At 40.3% G+C, this 17,411-nt stretch overlaps 1 protein-coding gene across 4 annotated transcripts in view; it reads right to left on the bottom strand.

Moving 5' to 3' along the window:
* Positions 1–3,499: 3,499 nt before the first annotated feature.
* The window catches only part of NIPAL2 (NIPA like domain containing 2), a 70,209-nt gene continuing 56,297 nt past the window's right edge, over positions 3,500–17,411 (bottom strand). For 2 of the 4 annotated variants that reach the window (XM_058564695.1, XM_058564696.1), the window contains 5 exons: positions 14,057–14,192; positions 11,785–11,873; positions 6,561–6,624; positions 5,348–5,442; positions 3,820–3,993 (listed from right to left, as the gene is read on the bottom strand). In XM_058564695.1, coding sequence (XP_058420678.1) covers positions 3,881–3,993; positions 5,348–5,442; positions 6,561–6,624; positions 11,785–11,873; positions 14,057–14,192 — 497 coding nt within the window. In that variant the 3' untranslated portion in view covers positions 3,820–3,880. Of the gene's footprint in view, positions 3,994–5,347; positions 5,443–6,560; positions 6,625–11,784; positions 11,874–14,056; positions 14,193–17,411 lie in introns of all 4 variants that reach the window. The other 2 variants (XM_058564693.1, XM_058564694.1) reach the window with 1 other exon arrangement.

A 17,411-nucleotide genomic window follows, 5' to 3' on the forward strand; every position in this document is an offset into this window, starting at 1 on the left:
AAGCTTGTTTTGAGCTATTCAGCTTCTCTTTTGCTCATGGGCTTCCTCCTATGTCCAAATTCTTCAAAGAAAAACTCAGTACTGGTATTTGTTTTCTAGGGCTGCCACAACAAATTACCACAAACTTGGTGGCTTAAAACCACAGAAATTTATTCTCTCAGAGTTCTAGAGGCCAGAAGCCTGAAATCAAGGTGTCAGCAGGGCTGTGCTCCCTCTAAAGGCTCTAGGGGAGAACGTCTCCTTGCCTCTTCCAGTTTCTAGGTGCTCCATGCATTCCTCGGCTTGTGGCTTCGTGACTCTGATCTCTGTCTTTGTCTTCACATGGTCTCCTTCTCTGTGTGTTCATGTCTTTTCCTGTTCTGTCTCTTATAAGGAAACTGGTCATTGGATTTAGGAGCCACCCAGGTAGTCCAGGATGACATCATCTCAAGATCCTTAATTACATTTGCAAAGACCCTTTCTTCAAATAAGTTCACATTCATAGGTTCTGGGGGTTAGGAGGTAGATGTATCTTTTGGGGAGCCACCATTTAATCTACTACAATCCCCAATTCCTTTGAAGACTGTCCCCTAGCCAAAAGTGACATCTCTCCCTTCTGGGCTCCCATGCCCTTTATTCAAGTCCCTTAAGATGCTTTTGAAGTTCTAGTGTGCGGTGTAGATATTTTTGTACTAGTGGGAAGAATGTGGGTTTCAGAGTTAGATGCTCTGGGTTCAAATTCCAGAGCATCTAACAAATCAAGCTCAGCCACTTGCCAGCTGAATGGCACTCGTCAAGTCACTTAATGCCTATTGCTAGTGCCAGGATGCAGTGAGGTGCCTAGGGCACAAAATTTAAGGAGGCATTCACTCTCAGGGCCTTGCAAGTGCAGGGTCAGCCCTCTCACCACCTTGAGAGTGCGATTTCCGTGAGCTTCCTTAAATTTTGTGCCCTAGGTGCCCATCGTCCTTACTCTAGTCCCAGCCCTGCCTCTTGCCTTGGTTCTTCAATCTGTAAAGTAGGGATAATGACCTCCCTGATAGAGAAATTGTGAGGATGAAATAAGTGCGTAAGTGAAAGCCTTAGCATGGTGCCTGGCATGTAGGAAGGGCTCGATCAACGAAAGCTGTTGTTTCCCTGACCAGACAGTAAGCTCCTGAAGAGCTGGTCTTCATGTCCATTATTATATTCCTAATAACTTTAAACACATTACATTGAAAATAGTATGTGATCAATTATGTTTGAGCGAATTAATGAATATTTGCTAAGTTTGAGGCATGTGGTAATTGGGTTAGTAGTCTATAATCAAGCAAATAACTCAAGCTTTGAGTCCCTGGGTCAAGAGTTCTTGAGCTGATCCATTTCCTTGTTCGTGTTTAGAAGGTTTAGGTGAGGTGCTTTGGACAGAAGGAGTAGAGCCCAAGCCTCAGAAAATTGCTGAGGTTGGTTTTCAAATTAGAACCATGAAAGAAAAGGCTCCAAAAGTGGGCTGCGTGAGTGCTGGAAGGATTAGTTCGGGTCTGGATAGCAGCAGCTCAAATGTGCAAAGTGGCTTTGGTCCATGCGTGCTGGTCCCATCAGGAACGGATGGGCTCCTTGTCAGTTATGCACTTGCCAGCTCCCTGGGAAGGAGAGTCTTTCCTGGAACACAGAGACTATCTTGCATCTTGCCTGCAACTCTATGAAATTCTTGGCCACATCTGGCCCAGCTGGGTGCACCCTGAAACACCACATTTATTTGATAGTGGGATTGATATTTCTCTTTTATATTGTGGTTGGGACTCATTAAGTCTCAATAAGGACCAACATTGCAGCAGGAGTTTCCTCCCTTTCCAGTAAAAAAAAAAGTGCTTTTTTGGATGGGCCACAGCTTCTGTAACTGATTTGCTCTCCTGGCACAGGACAGCATGTTGTGTGATGCCCTGAGGCTGGTGAGAGAGGGGACAGACTCAAGAATTCCTCAGTGGGAAGGCTCTTCCCTGCATTTACCACAATTGCTAAAACACTATGTTTAATAGCCCAAGACTGGTCTCTATTTGCATGGAAACCATGTATGTGTGGAATTTTATTTTATTCTTTTACTTCGAGATGGCCATAATAAGAGCCAGACTGTTGATGAGTCTGACGATTAGAAGCAGTTTCTAAATTCCCCACGTGATCGTGTTGGGTTCAATTCTGAGATCTTGTTCTAAAAGTTCAAAATGTGTGGTGTTTATCTAGCAACCTCACTAAAGCATTCATAGCCACTGGTGCCAGACACGTGCATTAGGTCTACAGCTGCCCAGTTCAAGGACTGCTTCTGTGACTGCCATGAATTGAAGTAAAGCAGGCTGGAAGGCTGTTGGGAAAGTTCATTTTAGTAACTGCTACATTTATGTCCATAATATCACTATTAAATTGGCAAACACGAGGCAGCCTTCGATGTGGCCGAGCACGTACAGCCACGTATAGCCATGTGCTTGGAAACAAGGAGCACAAAGAGCGTTCTTGGCTTCGGGAATTTGGCTCAATGTTACTATCCATTTGAGTCGTGTCCACCATTGCACCTGCTTCTTTTGGAGCCAAACTTGCACATTGTCACCATTACTCTTCAACAGCACCGAAATTGCACTAATCTAGGAAATCTGTCTTTTCCCTTTCTTTCTCTGCCACAAAAGAGAACCTCCAGGAGCTTAAGGGGGTGGAATGAGGGGTTGAAAAATACATTGAGTCACTACTTGAGAAATTTTTTATTGGTTTTTTTTCCAAGTGATTCTGGTAATGAAAGTACAATCGTTATAGGGCAAGCAAACATTTAAACTGAAGACAACCAGATAGTAAAGACCTCTGCTTTAATCTACTACATGAGAAGTAACTACTACTCATTTCTGAAGCTATTATCAACTTGGAGTGTGGGATTGGAGAGGCTCTTCCAATATAGTTAGCAGTACTCACAAAAGAACCACTGCCTGCAAGAGAGAGAAACTTAGGCACCAACAATGAACTCATCGCTTCTATTTGTATCTTATATAAGCAACAAGATCCTAATGTAAATATCAAAACATGGTTCCACACTCCCATAGTATCTAGTGTGTCATGAACCATGAAGTGTCACTTTTTAAATTCTTGAATGCCCAAGGAGCTAGTCTAGACCAAGAGGAGAGGAGTCTAGATCAAGTCTACAACCTGCGGACTGGCCACCTGTTTTCGTAAATAAAATTTTACTGGCACACAGCCGGGCTCATTCATTTACACGTTGTCTATGGCTGCTTTCCTGCTACAATGGCAGAGTCGAGTAGTTGCGAACATATGGCCCACAAACCCAAAAATATTTACTCTCTGCGTCTTTACAGGAAAAATTTGCAGACCCCTGGTCTAGACAAACAGTCAGACGAGCCAAGTGTTGGCTAAAGGTCCCCAATTCACAACGCCAAGAGAAGGACTGGGCTGGCTTTGGTTGTTGTCGTGCACTGTGTAATTTAAACAATCTTTACAAGCCCGTACAACTAAAACTCCTATTCACCTTACTTTGGAGCAGTGTCTCTTTTTAAAGCAAAGCAACTGACACTGCAAGCCGTGTAGGAAAAGCAACCTAAGTGTTCTCCAGCCAAATCGTGAATGCACATTTTTGTGTGACATTCCTGCTTGGGGAGCCAGGCTCTAATTAAGATCTAGCCGGTTAGATGATCACCAGCGAGAGGTCCAGGGTGTGGGGAACACTTCAAATTACATTCCATGAAAACATTAGACTGTCAAAGCTTAGGAAGGCCCTGATTGTCCGTAGAAACGGAGGTGGGGTAAATGACTGAAACTAATGCGAGCACATGTCAGCATAAAATAGCTGCTGACACAAATTGAACATGTGCAATTTTTTAAAAAGGTGGTATCGAATAGCAGGCCAACAGCCATCCCTCTCGGCATTTTAGACCTCTTTCTTCTCTGCACTTTGGCTCTTTGTTGAGTCACTTCCATCAGGCAAAGTTCCATAGGATAAGCCATTTGAATCTGGTTGTATTTTGTCCAACATTTGTTTCCCTGTGGAGATAATAATCATAAAAAGTTTTTTGAGCTCTTACAGAAGAATGTCTTAATAATTTCTCCTTGATCTAGGCCACATTTTAGTACCTTTTTTAATACTATGTGGTCACCCTCTAAACAGAAGAGATAAACGTCAAGGAAGAAAAGGCCCATGGAACTCCATGTCCCTTGATATGTGATCATGCGCTGTCCACATGAGAGAGCCGTCTTCCCACCCCACAGGGTCGACTATGCTGGGCACGGAAATCAGGTTGGATCAGTCAGGAGGTTAACACGAAGGCTTCACCATCTCCAAACCTTTCTCCCCAGTGTTCTGTCTCCTTTTCCATGTTTAGTGTAACGCATATAACAACATAGAAAAACAGTCTTTCATAGTGGCTTCGAAAGCTGTTACTGATCCTATATATGGTGCTTTGTGAAATGAAAAACAGAGTTAAAAATAAGCAAACTTTCTTTACCAAAGGACCTCTAGCCATACAAGTGATCTGTAATGCACACTTTTGCCACAAACGCCAATTCCTGCATTGAAGGCTCTTAGTTGAGAAGACGGCTCAAATGGAACAAGAACACAGAATTCATAGGGCCATGTTTTCTCAGTTGTAGCGTCAAGGCTTTAATGGCTTTTGCTTCAAAGGCTTGGTTTAAAAACCAGGGTGGAGGAAGCTATGAGAATATCACTATTCCTGTCTAGAAACCTACAGGTCACCCCAAATCCCCAGAAAAGCTGGAGATCATTGGGGGTGGGTGGGCAGGGGAGGATGTGTTTCCTTTGTTCTAGACCTTGCTTCTGTTGTCTATATAACTAAACGAGTTATTTCTCAGTGAGAGTGGAGAACTGGAGAGACGATGTATGGTACACCAATGAGGACAAATGAGGTAAGGGGGAGGGGAAGGAGCTGTTCATGTTCAGGTGACTGTGACGAACTTCACTCTTGGCCCCACAGTGCACAGGCCACCTCAGTCTTCCCCAGGAACGATGTTCCTCAGCAGCCTAACCTCCTGTCCTTAGGTGTTCCCTCAACAGCTCTCCAAGCGGCAGGGGTCTGCTGCTGGTAGAAAATCCCTGTTTCTTTCCCTACCCTTTTCCCATTTAAGGAAACTCAAAAAAAGACATTTGCAACATCACTCAAATCAAGAAAACAGGGTCAGTTTTTTTATATTGTACTAAACTGACATTCAAATAAATGATTATTAACATTTACAGTTAAAACATCACCTCTGGTTTCATCATTAAATGTACTTTTTTGAGGCTAATAATTATGTTTTATATTAACACCCCAAATAATACCAGCAATTATTAATTTATAAGGATAAGATTTTCTATTATAAATTAAAGAATATACAGTTTTACCAGGAATATTTCCAAAATCAATGTAAGACTGTGGCAGATGTTCCTTTTCTCGATTTCTTGTGACCAAAAACACACCAAGGAATGACAGAAAACACCTGTAAGAATAATATTAATAAAGAACACAAGAAGACTGAAACAACTCATGGTATTAAATAACTGGGCTCCATATTCTACATGATGACATAAATTCCACTGGTTTTCTTCTTCCTGTTTCTCATGGTAAGCTGCCTAGAACTTGTCTTAATTGTTGCAGCCAATAATATTTGTTCCCAGAACCAAGACCTGGGCAGCTTCCAATAAATCTCTGCCCCAGGTTTTTACCATCTGGAGGCTAATTCAGGCTCTAAACCCTTTGGGTATACACTGGGTCTCATTTTCTATCCATGCATGCCCAGACCCATTACTGGCATGCAACACAAGCAAAAAAATAATTTATTCTTAATTTTCTAAGAAATTTAGTTGTCCTTGGCTATAAGAATAGTCATAGTTTCCAGACCCAAGAAGGTTAGCCTTGCCCAAATATGTTATGAAATTGAATTTTCAAGATAGATAGTTTTCTATGCTGAAATTAGTATGGGCTCAAGTTTGCATAACAACGGTCATGTACAATACCAGATCAAGAAGCAGCAAAGCATTAATGGAGTGCCAGTTGGAACCAGTGGCAAATCCTATACACTGGTGATATTCTGTAAAAGTTCTGCTCTCTGTTTGCAAGAATGCCAGCAAGGATGCCCACCAAATCTCCAGGAAGGGTTAAAGCTGGGCACCCAGACACAAGAAAGGGATGCTACCAATCTGATGTTATTAGGTCCAAAGCCAGGGACCAGTATTGGCCTTTATTGTAGGTGATCCTAGAGGCATCCATGATTCCCTGACTGAGATATAACCTAGGGGTTTCCAAGGGCAAGGTAGGTCTGACATAGTATGAAAAGGTAGGGAAGTAGCTACAAGGGCCAGTGGATTTATCCTGACTTTGGCTGGAAGTGAAAATCCCCAACGTTTCAGAACCCTCAGAGAAATACCTAAATCACAAAGTCAAAGACACTTAGCCCTGTGTAGGGTGTTACATTGAAAAATATTTTTCTTTTAGGAGCTCAGGAAACTGATGTTTCCTATATTATTTTCCAATTTTCTATGCCTCAGGTACAATGCCAAAAATCCTACATAAAAGTAATAGGATTTCACATACTCGATCTCCGAGACATTTACTCACCCAAAAAGATATATAAATATAGTGAGAAAAGCTGCCCCAAGGAATTCCTGATAAAATATGATACCTATAACAGGAATAGAAGACAAAATTAATTTTAGGGTAAGAATATTTACAATAGCTACCCATTGCTTTTCAAATTATGTTAATATATTAATTTTTTCTAAGTATAGTTACCCTTAAAATGCACATTCAGTAGCTTAGTTTAAAGATGTTTACATGCCATACCTAGATTTTCAATGATTCCTAAAAGAACACAGATTTGTAGACTTTACATAATATAAGTATCATCACTATAAAATTAACAAAATTGACGTAATTTTTGCAAATAGAAATTTTTTATCCAGTCCACGATTGTCTCACAGGAACATTCAAGAAAACAAAACTTGAACAACATTTCCCACCTACAGCTTTAGGCCTGGGGTCACCAAGCCTGACCTGAGAGTCTACATGGACTCGGGGGCCCTTGACATAGCATGCGAACTTCAGGCCAGTTGCTGCCTGTGCTGTCGCTCGTGGCAATGCCCTGTGGTCTGTCGGTCTGGCCACAGGCTCACTCAGGCCCTGGAAGGCACTGTAGCAACTGATGTGCTATCCCAGCTCCATTTCTCACTGCCAACCCCCTCTCCCATCTCCTTCTTCTGGTCTTCCTTTTTGGGTGAAGGAAAACATGGATGTGTCGTTTACTCTGATTATTGGTGTTGTTGGTCTCGGAGATTTCTTGTTGGTCTCAGGTCCCAAAGCCTTCATAGAGTTTTTATTAAATAAGGCACCTTTAAATTATATATTACCTGGAATGAAATTTGTGTGTGTGTGGTGTTAGCCTCGCTAGCCGGTCGGCCAATATTTATTGCGAGTCCTGTGCGCCTGCCCCTGTTCTAGGTGCTGCAGATATCATGATGAACAAGACAGAGTCCTGTACTCTAGGAGCTTTCTCAGTCTGAGGCCTATCTCCTCACCTAGAGAACAAGCTTCTTTCAGGAAGAAGCCATGTCCAGTTCTAATGAGTATCTGTCAAATGAATAAACATTTCTGAAGCATTTTTCCCCGTTATTACACTTGCTTGTAATCACTTTAATGTTTTCACGTTATTGTGAACTGATATACCATATGTCATTTCTCTAAGGGCATTTTAAGTTGTTTTGAAATTTTTTTTGCTTTATTAAAGTAGGAATAAACTTCTTTGTATATATTTTGTCCCAGTATTTTAGGAGTTTTTGTTGTTGTCGAATGAAGTGGAATTTCTGTTTTAAAGAGTAGAAACATTTTCCTTTTTTTAGAATTGTAGTAAAATACATATAACATAAAATTTACTGTCCTAACCATCTTTAAGTTTATAGTTCAGTTGTGTTAAGTATATTCATATTGTTGTGCAATCAATCTCCAGAACTTTTTCATCCTGCAAAACTGAAACTTTAAACAACAACTCCATTAAACAACAACTCCCCATTTCCTCTTCCCCTCAGCCCTGGGCAATCACCATTCTACTATCCATTTCTATCAGTCTGACTACTCCAGATTCCTCATATAAGTGGAATCATACAGTACTTGTCTTTTTGTGCCTGGCTTATTTCACTGAGCATAATATCCTCAGGGTTCATCCATGTCATAGCATGTGTCAGAATTTCCTTCCTTTTTAAGGCTTAATAATATTCCATTGTATGTGTACACCACATTTTCTTTATCCATTCATCTGTCAGTGGACCTCGGGTTCTTCCACTTTTTGGCTATTGTGACTAATGCTGCTATGAACCTAGGTGTACAAATATCTGTTCCAGTTCTGCTTTCAATTCTTTTGGACATATACCCAGAAGTGGAATTGCTGAATCATATGGTAATTCTGTGTTTAATTTTTTGAGGAACTGTCCTTGTGTTTTGCATAGTGGCTACCCCATTTTATATTCCCACCAACAGTGCACAAGGGTTCCAATTTTTCCATGTCCTCACCAACACTTGTGATTTTCTGGGTTTTTTTCCTGCTAGGAGCCATCCTAATGGGCGTAAGGTGGTATCTCCTTGTTTTGATTTGCATTTCCCTAATGATTAGCGTTGTTGAGCATTTTTTCATGTGCTTATTGGCCATTTGTACATCTTCTTTAGAGAAATGTCTATTCAAGTCTTTTGCCCATTTTTAAATTGGGTTATTTTGTTGTTGTTGTGAGTTGTAGAATCAAAGAGTAGGAACATTTTTAACGCTCTATAAAAACTATGAAACTCAGTTCTAGGAGGGTGGAACCACACTGCCCAACTCCATGAGAGCGCTTGCGATACTGCAGCCTTGTCAGTATTGGTTATTGCAATAAAAAGAGCACAACAAAAACTTTACTAATTTAGTAGGCAAAATATGGTATCTCATTTTAATTTTTTTGTGTGTGTGTGTGAGGAAGATCAGCCCTGAGCTAACATCCATGCCAATCCTCCTCTTTTTGCTGAGAAAGACCAGCCCTAAGCTAACATCTATTGCCAATCCTCCTCCTTTTTTTCCCTTTTTCTCCCCAAAGCCCCAGCAGATAGTTGTATGTCATAGTTGCATATCTTTCTAGTTGCTGTATGTGGGATACTGCCTCAGTATGGCCGGACAAACAGTGCGTCGGTGTGCGCCCAGGATCCGAACCCAGACCACCAGTAGCGGAGCGTACGCACTTAACCGCTAAGCCATGGGGCTGGCCCCTCATTTTAATTTTAAGCTATACCTTTTTTTATTGATGTTTTAATAGTTTATAACATTGTGAAATTTTTGGTTGTACATTTTTGTTTGTCCATCACCATATACGTGTCTCCCTTCACCCCTTGTGCCCACCCCCTACCCCCATTGCCCCTGGTAACCACAATACAGTTTTCTCTGTCCATGGGTTGGTTTATATTCCACATATGAGTGCGGTCATACGGTGTTTGTCTTTCTCTTTCCGGCTTATTCACCTAACATAATACCCTCCAGGTCCATCCATGTTGTTGCAAATGGGACAATTTTGTCCTTTTTTATGGCTGAGTAGTATTCCATTGTATATATATACCACATCTTCTTGATCCAATCAGCAGTCGAGGGACACTTGGGTTGCTTCCCCTTCTTGGCTATAGTGAATAACGCCGCAATGAACATAGGGGTGCATAAGCCTCTTTGGATTGTTGATTTCAGGTTTGTTGGATAGATTCCCAGTAGTGGGATAGCTGGATCCTAGGGTATTTCTATTTTTAATTTTTTGAGGAATCTCCATACCATTTTCCATAGAGACTGCAGTTTGCATTCCCATCAGCTGTGTATGAGGGTTCCTGTTTCTCCACATCCTCTCCAACATTTGTTGTTTCTTATCTTGGTGATTATAGCCATTCTAACGGGCGTGAGGTGATATCTTAGCGTTGTTTTGATTTGCATTTCCCTTATGACTAGTGATGTTGAGCATCTTTTCACGTGCCTATTGGCCATCTGTATATCTTCCTTGTAGAAGTGTCTGTTCATTTCCTCTGCCCATTTTTCGACCGGGTTGTTTGTTTTTTTGTTGTTCAGTTGTGTGAGTTCTTTATATATTATGGAGATTAACCCCTTGTCAGATATATGTTTTGCAAATATTTTCTCCCAGCTGGTGGGTTGTCTGTTTAATTTTGATTCTGGTTTCATTTGTCTTGTACAAGCTCTTTAAACTGATAAAGTCCCATTAAGCTATACTTTTTCATGAAGGTAACGAGGAGAAGTTAGTCAAGAAGCTTCAGCTCCGTTCTGCACTCCAGTAATGTCAGATGAACTGTTCTTACTCCCAGAAAGTGTCAGGCTCTCTAACTCATCAATTACTCGGTGTGCTGAGTTTTGACATCCAGCCCTGTTGGTCCTCCTACAAAACCTTCTAAGGAGAACTACATTTTTTATGCATCTTTAGCATATTAATATTAACTATGTCACGACTACAACTCTTTTTGGCCTTGTTCTTTTCCTTTTCCAATAATTCTAGGGCACACAAATGTACAGTCTTTTCCTACTTTCTTTTGTCAACAAGCATAAAATGCCAAAAAAAAAAAAAATTAGATGTCTTGGGATACAATCTGTTTTCTTTAAAAGATTCAATTTTGGGAAACAGAAAATTACTTTTTTTTTTTTTTCTTGGTGAGGAAGATCAGCCCTGTGCTAACATCTGCCAATCCTCCTCTTTTTTTGCTGAGGAAGACTGGCCTTGGGCTAACATCCGTGCCCATCTTCCTCCACTTTATATGGGACGCTGCCACAGCATGGCTTCAGAAGCGGTGCGTCGGTGCGCGCCGGAGATCCCAATTAGCGAACCCGGGCCGCCAGCAGCGGAGCGCGTGCACTTAACCGCCTGCGCCACTGGGCCGGCCCCCTGCATTAATTACTTCTAAAAACTGCCACTGGCAGTCACATTGTTTGCCACAAAATAAAAAAGATGTGCCAATTAGGAAACAGATAATCCCTAATTACCTCCAAAACACATAAACTTTGCATTGGGAAATGAACTCCCAGTATGAGAGGGTAGCAAATACATCCCATAAGCCAATGAACGAGGGCATGCCAGTACCTAACTTAGGAGTGATAGACCTGAGTCTACTGTATTTTGGTTTGGACCAAGTTTCAAATTTATACTTTCTTTTTTTTAACATTATTGTATCTGACATATTAAAAAAAATGTCCATCAAAATAAAAGAACTGCAACAGTAGAAAAATAGAGGCCAGAACAGCTAAGCTAGTAGTTTCTAGTCTAATCTGTCTGTCCTTCCCTGGAGCACTGGCTTCAGTTTGGGCCCCTCTCTGAGCAAGGTGAGGGGGGCAGGGAGAGGAGAGTCAATGGAACTGGTGGTGCGGGTCCAGAGACACAAGAGGGCTCTTCAGCTCCTTTGATTGTCAGAAGGGCTGCCAAGGAGGAGACTCCAGAAGGCAGAACTAAGATGAGCGTCTTGAACTCACAGGGAGGCTAATTTCAGCTCCAGGACAAGGAAATACTTTCTAACACATAGAGCTCTCCAAATAATTAGAGTGATCCAAAACGGGACTGAGCTATCTCAGGAGGCAGAGAGCATGGGGAGCATTCACACAAAGTAGAATAACCTGTCCTAGAGGATGTTCCGGAGGAAATTCCAACACTGGGTGGAGGCTAGGAGGATATGGGCTCCACTGTTCCTTATAACCTAAAGGTTCCTTGGCTTTCTCCTTTACTCTGAGAGAAACTTCATTTATGCTTGTTGTGGGGGTAGAATCACCTAAGAATAGGAAGCCAAAACTCACCTGCAATAATGGCACTGGTTGTAAAGAAAATATGGTTAATTGGCACCACCGTTGTTGTATTGTAGAGTTTCATGGCTTGATTCAGGAACCTAGAGCAGAGGGCACTTAGTGAAGCTCTGTCTTTAAGAAATGCTCAGAAATAAGTTAACAATAACTTCAAGAAATGCATGTTCTTTAACTACAACTACAAAGGGAAAGGAAGTGCAGTAAAAGGGCATTTCCAATCAGCAGTCACAGCTTATATGCATCTGATGTATGAGATCAGATGTCAGGTTTTATGGTCTGTTTAAACCAACAACAGTAACAATGAAAAGCAATTAATCATATTCCGAGGCCACAGAAGTTTGAGTTGGAAGCGATTCAAGCTGCTGGACCAGTATCACTGGGGCTGATTCATTAGGATAGACCCTAGAATCTGTTAAATATCATATCTGGGGAATAGTACAGCTATCCATTGACATGCCACGTGCCAAGAAAGAAGATGGAGAAGTAAAGGAATGTTTAATGTTTCAAAAACAATGCTCAGCACTCCAGCTGCAGAGCACATGTGGGAGCTCAGCTTCTCACTTTGGCCACCAACGTGCTTCAGGTTCCCACAACTGCGCTGTGCTGCCCCGTCAGGGACTAGACCTTTTTATAAAGTAGTGCATTGCACTGACATCACCTGGGCACTTTTAAAAAGCACTAATGTGGCCGGCCCGGTGGTGTAAGCGGTTAAGTGCATGCGCTCTGCTGCGGCAGCCCGGGGTTCGCAGGTTCGGATCCCGGGCACGCACTGACGCACCGCTTGTCAGGCCATGCGGTGGTGGCGTCCCATATAAAGTGGAGGAAGATGGGCATGGATGTTAGCCCAGGGCCAGTCTTCCTTAGCAAAATAGAGGAGGATTGGCAGATGTTAGCTCGGGGCCGATATTCCTCATAAAAAATAAGTAAATAAATAAAAATAAAGAATAAAAAGCACTAATGCCTTAGGTCCTATTCTAGAGCAACTGAAAAAAAATTTTTTGAAGGTAGAGCCCAGGTGCACTTGTGCATGTGTGTACATGTGTGTACACACACATATGCACGTATACATGTGCATGTATGCATATATGTGCATATAAATGTACAAACCTCGTCAGGTAATTTTAATGGGCAGCCAGGGCTGAGAAGCACAGTTCTATAGTCTAGTGTGTTCACATAGTTCTACTGTCAGACGCAAGGACCAAAACAAGGGTGATAGGAAGGCAGTTTACCTTCAGTTGAGTCTGCCTTTCAAATTCATAAAGCATAGTTTAAAGATAATGATGCTAATCACTAAATTTCAAAAGATATTATAGCAGTACCAATTAATTCAGACGAGAGATGAAAAAAATAGCAAGATTCAAGTATTAGAAAGACACACAGCCTTACAAGGAAATGACAAATAGTGACAAAACACTGGGTTTCTCCAGTAATTCTCCACACTCCTTGAAACAGGGCTTATATCCAACCCGTAACAATTAGACTTGACTTCTAGTACCTACAGAAGGAACCACTCTCTTCCCGAGTTTGGGCTCTGATTTTCTAGCTGGCACGGGGATGGTGCTTTTGCAAAGCATTTTGGGGTAAACAGAAAAGTTTCTGGTTGACTCAAGACAGCCTAGCACGCAGAGGCATAATCATGATGTTAAATGGAGGGGAAGTGATTGGAGCGGATGGAGGTGGGGGGAGAGAAGAGCAGAAATTAAAAATGTTCCATGTCACCACTATTAGGCCCCAAGAGAAACATAAAACAATCATTCTGTGATCCCAAGGGTACAAAGAAAATTCTGGCCAAAGATGTAAAGTTCTGGGGAAAGGATTTCCCTCCCGGCCAAACGTCTGGTTTTGTCCATCCCTGGGCAATTAATGAGCACGAGCTAAGAGATGAAGGTGAAGGGTTCATGTATTTCCTATATTTAGAAATGAAATCCTGGATGTGGACCCGCTCCTTTGATTTATTGCTAATGACAACCTGTGTACAATGGATATTAATTACAAGCAGAAGAGCATCAGGAAAGTATCAAAGTGCACTTAGCTGGATTACGGCTGCACTTTAGAACTCACAGACGTGAAGGCAATGCTTAGTAAAAACTGATCATTGGATGCGAAGGATAAAGCAAGGCATGTTGGCTGAGGATAAGCTATACACCCCTCACCTTTAGAAATCAGTTGCATCTAATTTTAATTACCATCTGAAGCCAATAAAGATTAATGATCAGAGAAGCACAGGAATGTCAAAAGATTAGTGAGAGTGTAGACGCTAACTTACTTGACTTGGAAAACACAAGATGCTATCATGATGATAAACATGATATAGAAGATGGGATAAGTCAGTTGCAGTTTATCCGTCACAGAAAAAGTGATCATGCCTGAGACGGCTTTCACTGAAATAACTGTCAATGAGGCTGAAAGAAAACAAAAAACACAAATAAAATACATATTTGAGATAGAATTACAAATAAGTACCTTAAGTTTACATGCTGGAGTAGTAAATACGCCGATTATGCTTTAAGAATGAAGACGGTTGTGGGGTAGGATGTGACACTAGCCAAGCAGTAGCCCAGTTGCTCAAGCTTTGCTGGACTTTAAACTTGCTTAAATCAGCTAAAGATCTGCTGTGGGACTGGGTGCCTTTTATCTTTGGAGCAAGATGCTTATTTTCCAACCCCAAGTGTTGAAAGAATGCTGCAGAGGTTATAATTACTGGTACATGAGAAAGGAGAAAACAATGAAAGGAGGAGAGAAGAAAAGTCAGACTGTCCATGCGACATTAATGGGAAAATAACTGTTAAACTATACTGAAAAAATTTAAAGCCAAATAGATGAGAAGACTGGAAAGTGAAAAGCAGCTCACTCTATGAGTTGACTAAGAGTTGTAATAAGTCTATGTTTGAGCCCTTTTGTTAGTAAATGCCTAGCAGTTTCATGAAAAATATTTTTTGACAAAGATGCTAATGGGATGCAGGACCAGAGCTGAGTATTCATTTCTCAGGGTCAACAATAAATCTAAGATTTACATAAGCAACATCTATTTATTTTCTATGCTAAAGAGGAATCATTCCCTTATGAGAACAAATTTTTCATAGGTTCCAAATGGCAATGAAGGAAAAGTGCCTTGATAAGGTTATATCAATACTAAAGCAATGAAGCATTTTCTGGAAACATCATGTTTCTGTAGGAAGAAGGTAGTGTTTTCTTTTTGTCTTAGGTCCTTTGAAATTACCGTTGCATATAATTCCATAATTTAGCTGAAACCCACAGAAAGTTTAAAAATAATTTTTATGTGAAATCAGATAATTATAAGTCAAAGGCAATGTCAAGAAGAAATACTACCTTTGTTGCTGATGATCTACCTGGTTATAATACATCTGAGCTTTTTTCCTTTTAACTTTTGAAAAGGTTATATATATATAATGCACATATATAAAGAATATGTTTAAAATAGCAGGTGAGGGCCAACCAGGGAAAGCATCCCATAATCTCCTTTTCCAAAAACTGAAAATATACTTTAACTTGAAGGGTACCAGGGCACACTTTGAAATTAGGCATTTTCTTTCCGTTAAAAGTCATAATTAACAGAGGAGACCAGGTGATAAATTCTAAAAACACACCCCCAATTTGAACAAAGAGGCCCTTACAGCCAGCCCCTCTTCATCTTAAAATGTCTTTTGACGTGATCCTTTTACATATTTTCTACAGATTATGAAAATAGTCACATTTTAGCTAATCTAGGAATTTTAAATATCTATAGAATGTGTGTCACTTGACGGTTTATATTTGTGAGGTTAGCTCCTGAGAGATCTTGATTTCCTCCTAAACACTTTGCTTGCAATTAGAGCACAACGTGGTTATGGTTTTGTGGTCTGAACAGCCAGGTTTCCCAAAGGGATCATTAACAGAGAAGGAGTTGAACACACTGTTCCATTAGCCTCAGAACCTCAGGATTGCAAAGGCTCTTAAAGGTCATCTAAGTCAACCACCGTCTGATGTTAAATTATACTTAAACACAAAACAAAAACAAAACTAGACTTCTTTATTAAACAGCTAAACAAACTATCAGTTGCTATAGTTAATCACTATATTTTCAAAGCACGCACAATCACCAACTGATTAATCACTATTTATTCTAACTGCAAGTTATTTCTAGGCCAATGTCAAGTACTTCTAAGTTTTTTTTGTTGGAGGGAGGGTGGTTGACGAGGACAGGTGGAAATACAAAATTGTAATGCAATATCATTCTAATGTCGTATATATAAAAATAGAAAGTACTTACGTATGCACAGAAAAAGGCTACAAGAAACTACATCAAGAGACTATCAGTGGTTATCTCTAGGCACTGAGATTATGAAGAACCTTTAAACTCATTTTTTTTAACTATCAAAGTATACGTGTTCATTTAAAAAAATTTGGAAAATGCAGAAAAAAGCCTGGAAAGAAAAATGAAAATCAACTGTAATCTCAACCCTTATCCCCAAATCATTTTTAATATTTGAGAATATTTCTTTATAGTTATTTTTCTGTCTCTAGTATGAATACACCATTAACATGTGAGTCATACAGTGTACACTACTTAGGAACCTATTTTCCATTGTTGTTAAGTATTTTCTATGCCATTACAATTCTTCTAAAGCATGATTTTTATTGGCTGTAAAGTATGCCTTTGTATGAATGTATACTTATTTTGGTAATTCTCTATTCTTATATATTTAGATTGTATCCTTTTTTTTTTTGGTCTTAAAAATGAGGCCATGATAAATATCCTTGAACATAAATCTTTTGTATTTCACTCTGCTGATTTCCTTAGGAAAATCACCTAAAGGGGAACTACTGTGTTGACAGCTACTGTTCTTCTGAACTATACTGGGAAACTGCCTTCTACAGAGTACCAGTCACACTCCCACCACATTGTGCGGCAGTGCTCAATTGCTTGGATTTTTATATTTTCCTTGGTATCTTTCTCTGTTTTCTTAATTCTCAACATTAGACATGTATTACTTTCATCATCATAACAGTACCATTTTTGCCTAACATATGCTGACCTGTGTTTGAAATTCAACCCTCTTGGTTGATTCTTGTTTCTTCATCAATTGTTCCTTCCAAGGACTTTCCCAAATTGCCATCAATGTCTCCTTATGAAAGCCATAAATATTTCATTTATGAATTTGGCTTTGGCAGTCAGAGTGTGCTAAGCATAGAGAAGGCCCTCATATCTTTCCAGCTTCCTGATCAGCTGAAAGGATTCTGCTATGAGTCTCCAGCTTCCTTTGAGAAAGGAGATGGCAGCCACAGGAAAGGGGAGCCAGCCACTCACTAGAAGCCAGATTTCTTTCTTTCTTACTAGTTGCCCTCATTTTCAATTTTCTTTTTTAGTTCCATTTTTTATCTATTACACCAACAATATTATATCACAAATAAAGTGAAAAAAAACATCCACCTACCACTACCTCTCATTCATTTCCAGTTTCCAGCTCACGTGTGCTTTTCATCACAATAAAGGTAGGTATAATGTTGTGTGCTACTTTTCCATTTAACGTGACACCATAAATATTTTTCAGGTCTGCTACATGATCTTCATAATCAATTTTTTTCTTGGAAAAGTCATTAATGATCATTGTAAGATATCC

Source organism: Diceros bicornis, chromosome 21 (assembly GCF_020826845.1).
Source record: "Diceros bicornis minor isolate mBicDic1 chromosome 21, mDicBic1.mat.cur, whole genome shotgun sequence".
NCBI lineage: Eukaryota > Metazoa > Chordata > Mammalia > Perissodactyla > Rhinocerotidae > Diceros > Diceros bicornis.